Source organism: Cibotium barometz, chromosome 52 (assembly GCF_041138505.1).
Source record: "Cibotium barometz isolate CiBa-2024 chromosome 52, ASM4113850v1, whole genome shotgun sequence".
Lineage (NCBI taxonomy): Eukaryota > Viridiplantae > Streptophyta > Polypodiopsida > Cyatheales > Cibotiaceae > Cibotium > Cibotium barometz.
The window spans coordinates 16,183,355-16,196,655 of record NC_141097.1 but is presented as its reverse complement, the minus strand read 5'-3'; the positions used below and the strand labels follow the sequence as shown (position 1 = coordinate 16,196,655).

The 13,301-nt window shown below is 40.3% G+C and overlaps 1 protein-coding gene across 1 annotated transcript; it reads right to left on the bottom strand.

Moving 5' to 3' along the window:
- Nucleotides 1–321: 321 nt before the first annotated feature.
- Nucleotides 322–7,929, bottom strand: LOC147608866 (linoleate 9S-lipoxygenase-like). The gene is made up of 9 exons (XM_086788621.1): nucleotides 7,627–7,929; nucleotides 7,055–7,365; nucleotides 5,922–6,162; nucleotides 4,854–5,117; nucleotides 3,786–3,871; nucleotides 3,554–3,661; nucleotides 3,140–3,453; nucleotides 1,645–1,908; nucleotides 322–1,463 (listed from the first exon to the last, which is right to left on the bottom strand). The coding sequence occupies exons 1-9, from the start codon at nucleotides 7,760–7,762 to the stop codon at nucleotides 713–715; spliced, it is 2,475 nt and encodes an 824-aa protein (XP_086644747.1). The 5' UTR covers nucleotides 7,763–7,929; the 3' UTR covers nucleotides 322–712.
- Nucleotides 7,930–13,301: the final 5,372 nt, after the last annotated feature.

The following is a 13,301-nucleotide window of genomic DNA, read 5'->3' as shown; positions in this document are numbered from 1 at the left end:
TCCCAAAGTACTATGAACTCTTTGATATGACCAACATCTATTGCATGTCCCTTAGCCCTTCAAATCCTTCTTCTTCCATGTAGAAATTCAAATGGCTTCATGCCATATACAAGAGTTGTTTCCCTAGACCTATGTCTACACGTCCAAAACCAAAGATACCACCAATCTAGTTGTCGCTCTAGTAAGAAGATTTAGAGCAAAGCCACAATGTGCAATAGCTTGGTAATTGAACACAATTTGTTTATTTATATTTCACGAGCTTGTAGAAAAAAAATAGATACAAAAAGGGCTTTGAATTTCAAAAGTTATAAAAATATATAATTTGGTCCAAAAAAGGGGTTGTTTTATTACAACTAACATTTATAAAATTACATCGTGAAGGCTAACATTTATAAAATTACATCGTGAAGGCGCATGATGTAAAAATTGGACTCCCCATATTGAAATCAAACTCCTACAATTTGTATTAACCATCCTAAGATATTACTTGTTTTCATCACGACCATTTCTCCTTGTGTAATATATTTATGTGTGGCCCATATGTAAATGACATGCAAATTTATTTTTACATTAGAATTGCCATCTTGGGCTTGCTAACGTTTTACACAAAGTTTTGCACACATGGATTGTTTTATTAATAACGATCCCAACTGATAGATTTGAGAAGCAAGATCTTGTGGGCGGCCGCCTCATGTGAAACAGAAAGCTGTCATTAGGTGGAGATGCTGTTGGGTACGCCGCGGGCAGTGAGACCTGGGGGTGAGAAGGGCAGGAGTAGTGTGAAAGGCATTTGGGACAAACCTGCGCGGTGGGGCGAGGCAGTGGTGGTGCGGGCGAGGATGCGGTCATGGGCGGCAGCCACAGAGGCAAGGAAGCGCTCGTGGGCGGCCAAGACACGGGCGTCGCACGATGGAGGCTCATCTCCGTCTCCACCCAAATATGTCTCCTCACTCATGTGTTGGGAGGTGGTCTCGAAGGTGCCCATTTGGGTTGTGGCCTGGCGCTGTGTGGACAGGGAGGCCAAAAAGAAAGCGGGCGGATCAGCCAGCAATTGGCGGAAATCAGGTGACTCCTCCTCCGGTATGAGGCGGCGGCCCATGGTGGGGTTGTTGGGAATGAAGCCCGCGAAGGGGTATTGGCCGAAGTCTACGACGGCGTGGAGGCCGGTCGCCATCCAGAGTAGCGTGGCCAACGCCTCTACAAGCGCCGCCGCCGTCGTCATCGATGGCCACCACGCCGCATCCTTGTGGTCTCCGTGTCCGACGTGTCGGACCTCCCACCACCAGGCCTGCAGCTCGTGATCAGCTTTCAGAGCGTCGTCGCTGTCGTAGTAAATCGAAATGTAAGCCTCAATCCAGGTCTTTATCGCCGCCCAAAGGTCTAGTCCGTCCTGGGCGTAAGGGTAGTCCTGGATGTGCAGCCGCAGCCCGTGCTCCGCCTTGTGGTCTGGCTCAGCCAATCCCCTGCACATGAACATGCAGGTGTTCTTCACATATAAGAAGAAGAAGAAGCTCTTTTAACGTCGTAGGAACAATCCCACGAGACCAAATATGATCTATCCGACGAGAGTGAGATTCGAACACAAGACGTGTTGAATAACAACTCCATGAGCTAACCAATCTGTGTGAGAGAGAGAGTGTATGCCTTTTGATCAAGTCTTTGGGTATTGCTTGCTCGTCGAAGCGCCACCGCTTATAGTCGATGGAGCTCACCTCGTTGGAGTATTTGCCAGTGACAAAGCACCTCTCTATCCGCCCAGCGCTGTTGAGAAAGGACTCCCTCGCCGCAGAGTTGGCATTCATGGTGTCTTTGAAATGCGGGGACAATAACATATTCAACGGATGCATGGCACTCAAATGCCTCCTTGTTGCTATGATGAATGGCTCCATGCATGCATGAGTCCTCAACCTGCATGCACACCATAATAAACGCCTCGCTCATGACCATTAATCATGTAGCTTACATACATTAATCGTGATTAGGCTTCTAGTTAATATTATTAATCCACATGTTGATTGATTACATTGGTCGAACCCATACTATACAAAAGCTTGCTTTCAAACATAGAAACCATTAAGCAGACAATGAGGCAAAATTAATTGAATAATTGGTGTGTGTGGGCTGTTTCCACACAAGGCATGGTTATATATATACCTAGATGAATACAAGAACATGCCCAAGTTCACCTTACAACTCGTTGTGTTGGGCCAGCACTAAGCTAATCCTATGGGATGATGGTTTCCCACGTAAGAGAAGGTTGTGTTTGGAAAGCAACCGGTTGTGAACTCGACAGATCAAAATCCTATCTGTCTCGCGAGCTCACAACCACAAATTTTGTGGACTGTTCTGTCTTCATCTCATTTAATTCGCAACGAGTTGTAAATTTCTTTATGCATAGAAATTGTTAGCGGTCATCTCCTGTCTGTACACTATGTCAGGGCCTCTGTTGTGGGTGTGCCCGCCCATATTTAGTGTCTTCCCATTTTTCCTCACTCTTCGTATTTTTTCCCTATTTTTCTGGAGCTGTGTATGGGCTGTCGGCTGCCCCTAGATGACTGGCCTACTATGTCTATGCTGCCCGACTGATCTGGTGCTGGCCGACTGTACTTCAGTGCTGGCTGACTAGGTATTTTACTGGTCGTGGGCTACCAAGGAAGCTGTAAGCTGACTTTGAGCTGGCCGACCAGCAGCCAGGGGTTTATATGGCCCCTTGCCCACACACTCCATCATGTATTATTCTGAGATTTATTGGTGTATATAGCAGAGTTACACAAGCTTCTCTCTCTCTTTCATCTGTGTATTGCTCTCTACAGCAGTTGTCTTCATTTCCACTGTGCATTCTGACAGAAACCAGCCATAGTACTTGGCCAACAACCACACAAATGGTGGGCTATTTTGTCTTGATCCACTTCATTCCTCTCCAAAACTGCAACTGATATTTTCTTTTTGGCAGGCCATTAAAGCATGGAAATTGGCCCTATATGTGTGTTGTGTGTGCATGTGTGAGAGAGAGAGTGCGTGCATGTGCACGTGCGGGCGTATGTGTGTGTACAATGTATGTGTAGAAAGAACAACCGTAAGAGTAAGTATGAGACAGGTCTCAAGGGTGGAAAGAGTTGTCTTTTGAGGAGGTGCTTACCAGTGACAAGATAGATGCTGATAGCAAGCGTCCACTAATGACACGTGTGCCTTGGCGAGCTGCCAGAGCCAATCGATTTTACCAGGGGGTGGAGGGGTAAAAACCCTACTTGTCCATGCTTCACCACTAGTTGAGGCCTTGTTGGGGGGTAAAATGAGCTCAATCACAACAGGTAGCAACACACCTGCCTTTGTCAAGAAAAATAGGGTCCTGGAAGCATAAGCCTTGCCTTCCATCTCATTAATCCTTGCTAAGTAAGGTGTTATGTAGGAATCATGGTAATCAAGGATGTATAATCTCTTCTCATGCATTGCCTGTACCCAAAAACCAACCTGCATTATGAATTTTTCCCTTTGTTTACATAATCACACATCACTGAACTCACTTGAATCATTACAAAAAAAGATTAGCGACCTCTTTAACCGTTAGCCCCTCTAATCGCCCTTCAAGATGATCTTCCGTGATGTTGCATTTTTCAAGCCCATAAACCTCTGAATCCAAGCAGCTTTTTGGTGGGAATACCTGCTTGCATTATCATTTTAGACAACAATGATAATCACACACAATTAGCCAGGTTTAACAGAATTTTATGGGCTGAGCTTGAAGATTAGCCCTCGTAACAGAATTTTTTAACTGTAACCCAAACCTTCAATCTTTCAATCGTCAAAGGATTCATTCCTGCAAGTCTTTGGCGTGCAAATTCTTCATCTGTCATCCATGCTTTCTTGTTTGCTGTGGCCATCCCACATAACATTCTAAGCTAGTGCTTGGGCACCAGATAACCCTTTATCAAGATCAGCACATAATGTGTTTTCATGGTAATTATAAGCTAATTACAGTTAGGTTGCATATAAACCCTTGATCAAGATCAGCACATATCTTTTATTCGTAGTGATTAACAGCTAATCAGAGCTGGGTAGATATTATGTTACTATCTGAGCATTATAGTTATTTGAATAAGAGACTTGACAGTGGCAATTACTTTTTAGAGCCATATCTCTCTCTCCCCACATACATACACAAAAATACATACATATACATACACACACACACATATATATACATGTATATGTATATGTATGTCTGTGCACATGTGTATACATCAAACATACATAGACATATATGTATATGTATGTGTACATCTGTGTGTTGTATGTATATGTCTATGTGTGTGTGTTCATGTGTGGGAGAGAGAATGTGCTTGCATTCTCTCTCACTCACACATGCACATGCACACATAGACGTGCCTGCAAGCACATTCTCTCTCTCATACATGCACACGCACACACAGACATATACATACACATATGTGTGTGTGTGTATGTATATGTCTATGTGTGTTGCACACGCACGCATAGACATATACATGCACATATAATATGTGTATGTATGTGTCGTATGTATATGTCTATGTGTGCATGTGCATGTGTGAGTGAGAGAGAATGTGCTTGCGAGCATATATCATACATATCATATATACATCACATTTATACATACGTAGATATATATGTGTGGGTGTATCTTGCAGAGGAGGAAGACATTACAGAATGTTAGAGATTTTTTGCTCAACAAATTTATTTATTTATTTGCAAAAAAAAAACACTAAATTGTTTAGATTTCATTGGTTATCTTGGACAGCATTTGTGCAATTATTGCCACTTTCCCAAAAAGGAAAAAAGAAGAGGGGGTTTTGAAGGTATTGAAGTGTTCACACCTTGGACAATTGTGGGTGGAGGGAATTTGAGGAGGCTGCCATCAGCATGGGCGTACTGTGAGGAGAAGGCAGGGTCCAGTTTTCCAGCATAGAGATTTTGGACCTCCTCAAATGAGGCAAACTGCTTGTCCCCCTTTAGAAGAGTTTGGGCCTCATGGGCTGCAGCTCTGATCCCCACTCTTGTTATGTCCCTGTTCTTCAAAGGGCTAAACACCTCATCCCTAGGTATATAAGTTGCCCCTGACGGTGCCTCTGATGCAGGATCTAATCAATTACCACCCAATTTCCAAGACTGATTAGCACCATAATTACTCTATGGTGAATTTAATCCAAAGTTTAATCACATTTCGTACTGCACTCGCACAAGCTTGCATCACCTAATCACCCTATCATCCAAAGATTAATCACATACTGTATCATCTCACACACACACATCCAGCATTCGCTAGATCCGTGCTCTACTTCATGATCCAATGATTAATTTGCTTAATCATGAAGTTATCAAAAAATACATCATCCAATGATTAAATCTGCTTAATCAAGAACTCAACAGACAAAAATATTCATGGTGATTAAGCATAATCTTCCCTTGTCTAATAATGCTTGATGAGGAGGTCAACAAACATGATAAGAAGATTATGGATGCTGATTAAGGATAATCCCTTGCCTAATGATGTAAAAGGTTAAAGATGCCATGATTCAATGATTTGTTTAATGAAGTCAACAAACTAGATGGCAAGAGAAAAATATCAGTGGTGATTAAGGACAATTCCATGTCTAATGATGCAAAAAGGTTAGAGATGGCATAATCCAAAGGATTAATTTGCTTAATCTAGAAATCAAAGAAGATGACAAGAAGAGAATCGATGGTAATTAAGGGCAATACTTGGCAAATGATGCAAAATCAAGAACTCAAAAAATGGCGGTTAAGGGTAATCCGTTGTCTAATGATGGTGGTTAAGGGGTAATCTAAGGATCAAGAACGCAAGGAGGAAGACAAGAGAAAATGATTAGTGGTGATTAAGGATAATCTCTTGTATAATGATGCAGAAGGTTAGTGCAAATTACCAGACTTTGTGTGTTTGCCACCTGTACGGCATCTTCTAGGGTAAGGCAATTGTGCAGAGCCGCCGAGCACAGGCCTAGCCAGGCTTGCATCCAGGTCTGGGTTCCCAAGGTTGTTATAGAAATCATAGTCATAGATCCTCTCCCATGCTTTCCTTTCACCTGTGCCATCCCCCCTCAAATACACCAGCTCCTCCTTTCTCAGCTTCGCAAGCCCCTCCGGTGTCTCACTTGGCAGATAAGCCTGTTAATCCACACCACATTAATGAGCCATTATCTCCACATTTTAGCATAAGCACCTGATTAATCACTAGTAATTATCCCCACACTTAAGGAGTAATTACACCCCCCCCCCCAAAAGGAGTAAGTATCCCCCCACTTAATGAGTACCCCAATCAATGAGTATCCCCCCACTTAATGAGTACCCCAATCAATGAGTATTTTTCTCCACAAAATCAATTCATGGGTAGTTATGTCCATCACACTTAATGAGTCAGTTTAACTCCACACAATCTCTGGAAGCCTCCAGTGAAGAACCCGGGTTCAAGCCCCACCGTGACCATCAGAAGGATGTAGCCACCTAGGGTTGGTGGTGGGCGCCCACTGTGATGAAGTGAATGCCCCGTGGTTGCGCCGAGTGCAAACCCCGGGTGATTTTGATGGCATAGATGTCCCCAGATAACACGGCTCTCTAAACGCTTATCACTTGTGCCATGGTTAGGGCATCGAAGCCTCCGGCAAAGAACCCAGGTCCAAGCCCCACCATGACCATCGGAAGGACGTAGCCACCTGAGGTTGGGCTCCCATTGTGGTGAAGTGAATGCCCCATGGTTGCGCCGGGTGCGAGTCCGGGTGATTTTGACAACATAGATGTCCCAAGATAACACAGCTCTCTAAGCGCTTATCAAAAAAAGGAAAAAAAAAACCTCCACACCATCATTGACTCATTCTAGCAAATAGTGAGGAACCAAATCCCATGTCATTTTCTAATGACCAATGCCTTGAGCTTACTGTGAGTAGACTATGGTGATAATTAGTGCTAATCTAGCAGAGAATCTAAGTGATTAGAACAAGAACTAGAATTCTACTGGTTAATTAAGCCTTGCTAATGAAGGGGGGGGGGGGGGGGTAATTACCTTGTTGGGGAAGAAGATGCGCGGCCCAGGGTAAAACTTGGATTGATTAATCCAAGATTTGGTGGGGAAGTGGATTTCTGTGCTTGAGTCAGGCAGCTGCAGGGTGATGGATTCTAAGAAAAACTCGCGAGCGACCTCACTCTCTACCAGAATGGCCCCTGGTGTGCCAAAATCTTGGGCAACACAAAACTGAACTGGAAAAAAGCTCGAATTTTTACTATTCTTCTTATCAGCTGATTTGGTGAAATAATTGTGCAGTGAAGCTCCAATCTTCAATCCGTGAATCGCACTGCGCTTCCCATCTTGCGTTTCTGCACCCAAATCCAAACAAACTTTAATTATTCACTCGCTAATTTACCTTAATCACACCCTAATTAGTACAACTAGAGTTCAATTACTGATAATCTGATGTAAATACCCCGGCTCAAGTAATTAGAGGTTAATCTAGTGCATAAGAATCAAGAAATCGTATGCTTAAGATTGAAAACAAAGATTAATCTAATGCATTACTGTAAGATTAATCAAGTGCAGACAGATTAATCATAATCATATGTTCAAGATTAAACACCTGCCTGGATCGATTCTAACGCTGACGAGCTGCAAATTCACCTTCGATCCGAGCAAGTTGCTGATAGTGTGGGCGACAGCATCAAAGAAGCCCTCGTTTGAGATCTGCACTTTGCCATGAATAAAGCTCAGAGTGTCCATCGTTAAAATGATTAATGGATTATTGCCAAACAATTATCGAATGAGGGCACAAAAAGCGTTGCAACTCTCCATTAATTAATTTGATTTAGCTTAGAAGAGGGCATATAACTCAGTGTAGTTATCAATTACCGATAATAAAATGTTAATCATTAAATGATCAATTAACTAAAATCTTGCTAATTTGGGCGGAAACACAAAGTCCAAGTCAATTTTGTGTGATTTGATTCGACACGCAACTCCAATAATTATTATATATATTTGCTCTCTATATATATCACAATATGTACTCCAATAATTATCATATATATTGCTATGATATATATATATATATATATATACATATACATATAGATAGAGATAATTATCATATATCTATATATAATTATCATATATATTGCTATGATATATATATATATAGATATACATATACATATACATATAGAATATTATATGATTTTATTTCACCCTTTCATCATCACCGACCCCAAGTATTAATTATATATGTTGATATATTACTATCTTATCTTCACATTTTTAATCAACAACCCCTAGCATTGCTTTCAGCTTTATAGTAGTACAGTTTACTAACTCCCACTATGGATTCTCATGTGACATCCACCCCCATGGAAAACCTTGGATTCTCATGTGACCACCAACCAAAGACCCCCCCCCCCCCAAAAAAAAAACATTGTAGGTAATTTTCTATAATTTATCCACTCCTCAAGGAAAATTTAACTACCATGCCTTAAATTTGATATATACTTTTTAGAATTACAAAAAAATCAACAAAAAAAATATCGCATGTCCATTGTATGCGCTATGGTTTGCACGTTCCCCGAGTACACTGGCCCCAATGTCATCAAAAAACCATCTTTATGCACATCCAAACTTGACAGAATTCAACAAGTGAAGGCTCACCAAAATCTCTAAAGTTTGAAACCTTCATGTTCAAAATTTGAAGAGTACTTTTCGCACACTAAGTTGACATTAGGCCGAATACTCATTTAAAAAATATAAGACCATTTTTAAAAACGTGGTTATTACCTATGGGTGTGTAGTGCAAACTGATAAACTGTTTGAACTAGTCTTACACCCGCGCATTGCTGCGGCCAACCAAGGTTCCAGAAAAGCTCTCTCTCTCTCTTTCACACACACACACACACATGCACATGCACATGACCCTCTCCCTCTCTCTGTCACGTACACACACTCTCAAATGTTGAAACTCTCTCTCTCACACACATGCATACATATATACACACCCGCTCTCTCTCTCTCTCTCTCTCACACACACACACACATGCACACACTCCCTCTCTCTTCTTACACTCTCCCACACATAGAAGCCACACACACACACACTCTCTCTCTCTCTCTCTCTCTCTCTCTCTCTCACACACACATGCACACACTCCCTCTCTCTTCTTACACTCTCCCACACATAGAAGCCACACACACACACATGCTATCTTTCTTCTTACACACTCTCCCACATATAGAAACTCTCTCTCTCTCTCTCTCTCTCTCTCTCTCTCTCTCTCTTACATACATTTATGCACACACACAAACACACTTCTTTCTCATACACACGTGCACATTCTCTCTCTCTCTCTCTCTCTCTCTCTCTCTCTCTCTCTCTCTCACACACACACACACACACACACACATGTAAATATGTAGTATCTATAATATTATGTTTTACATACATATGTGTGTGATTGTGTGTGCACATACACACGTATGTGTGATTGTGTAATGTCTTCATGCGTGCATATGTCTGCAAGTGTCTTAATTGTGTGTATGTGTTAGGTTGTATTTGTTGTGTGTGTACATGGTGTGTATGTTTTTATTTATGTGTATCCATAGCGAGTGTCTGCATGTACGTGTGCGTGAGCATGTGAATATACTCGTACGTACATCTATGTGTGTGCACGTGCAGGTGCATATGTGTGTGTGAGTGTGTGCATGTCCATGTGTGTGCACATGTACTTGTGTATGTGAGTGTATTTATGTGCTTGTGTGCATGTATACACGTGTGTATGTGTAAGCTTGAGTATGTGTGCAAGTGTGCATATCTCTATGTGTTGCACATGTGTCCATGCGTACGAGTGTGTGTATGTGTGTTTGTATGCATGTGTGCATGTATCATGTGCTTGTGTGTGTGTGTGTGTGTGTGTGTGTGTGTGTGTGTGCATGAACATACATGTGTGTGCGTCGATATACATATAAATCTATTTATATATACATGCTTACATACCTATAGATACACATACATACATAATATGTGTGTGTGTGTGTGTGTGTGTGTGTGTGTGTGTGTGTGTATTCTTTCTCTTACACATGCACATAATATATATGTGTGTGTGTGTGTATTCTCTCTCTTACACATACACATAATATAATATTAGAAGATATGTATGTGTGTGTGTGTGTGAGGAGAAGGGGGGAGGGGTGGGCAATTTGCTTTCTAATGTATTATGTATATATATATATATATAAGAAACTCATTCAATGAGTAAATGGTTTGATGGGGACAACTAATTGTGAGCCCTAATGCATCTAGGCGTGTGGGAAAGAAATCCCCAAACACTTGTCTTCTCTTCTCCTTTCTCCCTTTCAAAAATTCTCCCTCTCCTTTCTCCACGTGAAGGGGTAGGCACACAATGCATCTAGGCGTTTGGAAAAGAAACCCCCACTTGTCTTCTCTTCTCCTTTCTTCTTTTCAAAAATTCTCCCTCTCCTTTCTCCACGTGAAGGGGTAGGCACTCTTCCTTTATCTTATATAGATGTCCTAGGTTGCACGTGGGTTCAAACCACTCTCATTATACCCACAAGCTACTATAAAAAGAGGAAGGGAGAAGATGTGTGTGTGTGTGTGTGTGTGCGTGCGTGCACGTGCATGTGCGTGTGTGTGTGTGTGTGCGTGTGCGCGCACACACACGGGGGCCTTTTCTCTTTAACATGGATCATAGGTATTATAAAGTATTACTGACATATTAAAAAGTAAACTCATTTAACCAAAGGAATAAGCCTTATATTGACCAATGTGTGCTTATTTATCCAAGAAAATTATCACGGGACCTCATGTACTTCTTGAAGACTTAAACAAAACTCACATATACATCAAGGTTTAAATCATTGATTTGAATCAAATTGACAAGATTAAAGCATAGCACAAAAATATGAGATAAAGTAGACATCACCATCAACACCATTGAGTGCAATCTCCCCCCTCATGCTTGTAGCTCCCACTTCCATGCCATGGGTATTTTGAGAATTATATTCAATATATAGCCCAAGGAGGTAATAATAGTTGTGCATACAAATTTGGACTTGCTTTTTCACTTTTATAAAAAAATAGCTCAAGCACTTGAGAGTGTTCACACACTAAATAACTAAAACTCTTCTAACATATGTGCTAAATAATATAGCAACGCCATGCACAAGCGTGCATAAATATTTGTATTATCATTTGACACGTGGCAAAAAAATAATAATACGAAATAATAATAATCCAAGATGATATAATATAGACAAGATCCTCCATGTGTGACACGCGCACTGCTCTTCACCTATCTTACAAACATAAACACATTAGTTGTTCCAATTAATGATCTTCTCTACAATTAATCCCCATATAAAATGTTGATAGGCACAAACACAACATACACTCACCACTTGTTTCACACAATGAGAGTATCATTATACACATCATCTAGCATGCCGTGTTCAAGAGTCAGAGTAGTCATCGAGGTATTCTTCTTCATCATCTTCGATCATGTTTATTCCAAGTGAAATAAACTTTGACTTTCGTGGATAATTCGATGCGATATGTCTAATCTCGTTGCACCTATAACACTTATTTGAAGATTTCATCTTTATTAGCTTGTTATGAAACATTAACCTTAGTATCAATACCTGTGTTATTGTCATTCAAAAGTTTATCAAATGATTTAGGAAAGGTTTTAAGCTTTAAAAATGTTGATATAGAGGTTTGAGGTGTCATTGCTTCCTTGGGAATGCTTTTTTTCTTTCCACAATTTAAGGTTTGAGGTGTCATTGCTTCCTTGGGAATGCTTCCTTGGGAAAGCTTTTTTTCTTTCCACAATTTAAGGCTAAGGAATAGCCGAGCTTAGAGAGTGCGCTCAAAATATGTTCACTTCTGATCGAATTGTGGGTTTCATACCTTCTATAAACTTCCTTCTTTGATCCTTGGTTCGAACTTTCTCAATTACTTGTAGTTGTAACAAGGTTTGCCACAATCTATCCACATAAGTGGATATATTCTCTTTCTGAAGATAGACTATCATTGTCTAGCCCTAGCTTTGTATTGTGATGAGGATAAGAGTCTTTCTTAATGAGTTCCTAAAATCTCTTCCAAGATTTTGGTTTGTACTTGCTGGTTCTAATCACGTTCCACCATGAGGCTACATTGCCCACACCAAATGATTGGCAGCACACTTGATTTCGTCTTGCTCAGAGAATTTATCCCCCGAAAAGTAATCATTAAGATGGCTAAGCCATGCAAGTATGGTGCGAGTATCTTTCTTGCCATTAAAATTTTAAAAAGTAAAAGCTTTACGGCTAATCTTCTTTTCTTTCATAGAATCCTAAGCTCTAAGAGTAGCTTGCATGGTTCTTTTAATTTGGTCACCATCAAAGTCTGAAGATGAATCACTACAATGTGCATGCCTCTTTGCGGGGGATAGCCTATCCTCTAGATCCATTCTCAACTTCTTCTCAATTAGAATCTTATTTTGGAGTGATTGAATTTTCTCTTGAATGGGTGGGGGTAGTGGATTCATGATGAAAGAGAGATCTAGAAAGATAAAGGTTGTAAATTTTAAATATAGAAATGAAAATTTGATGAAATAATAATACTTAGCTTATCTATAGTTTAACAAGTGAAGGGTTAGCAATTGTGGGTCACTTTGAAATAAATAATGTGAAATATTTTGAAGAAAGAAAGAATGTGTGATTATACCAATCATATGGAACTTATATATCTAAAGACAAATACATAAATTTTAAACACTAGTAGTATGTTGGTAAGAAGACGATTTCCTCTTTCGGGGCGGCAGATTCTTTTTCCTTTAAGCTTACTTGATGGATCTTAAACTGAATCTCACCTCTAAAACTAAAAAACTTTTGTTTTATATATTCTTCTCTAGAAAATTTACATCCATCTTTTTAGCCACTAAAGCATGTGCAGTGTAATTTAAAAAATAAGATAATCTCATAAATTTTAAACACTAGTAGTATGTTGGTAAGAAGATGATTTCCTCTTTCGGGTAGCTTCTTTTTCCTTTGAGGTTACTTGATGGCTCTTCAGTAGATGTAAACTAAATATCACCTCTAAAACTCAAAAACTTATGTTTTATATACCCTTCTGGGAAATTTTCATCCATATTTTTAGCCACTAAAGCATGTGCATTGTAATTTAAAAAATAAGATAATCTCATAGCCCAAACTGCAGGTGCATACCCAAAATTTCTAATAGTTTCAAATTTCTTTACAAGCATAACTCTATCAATATTTG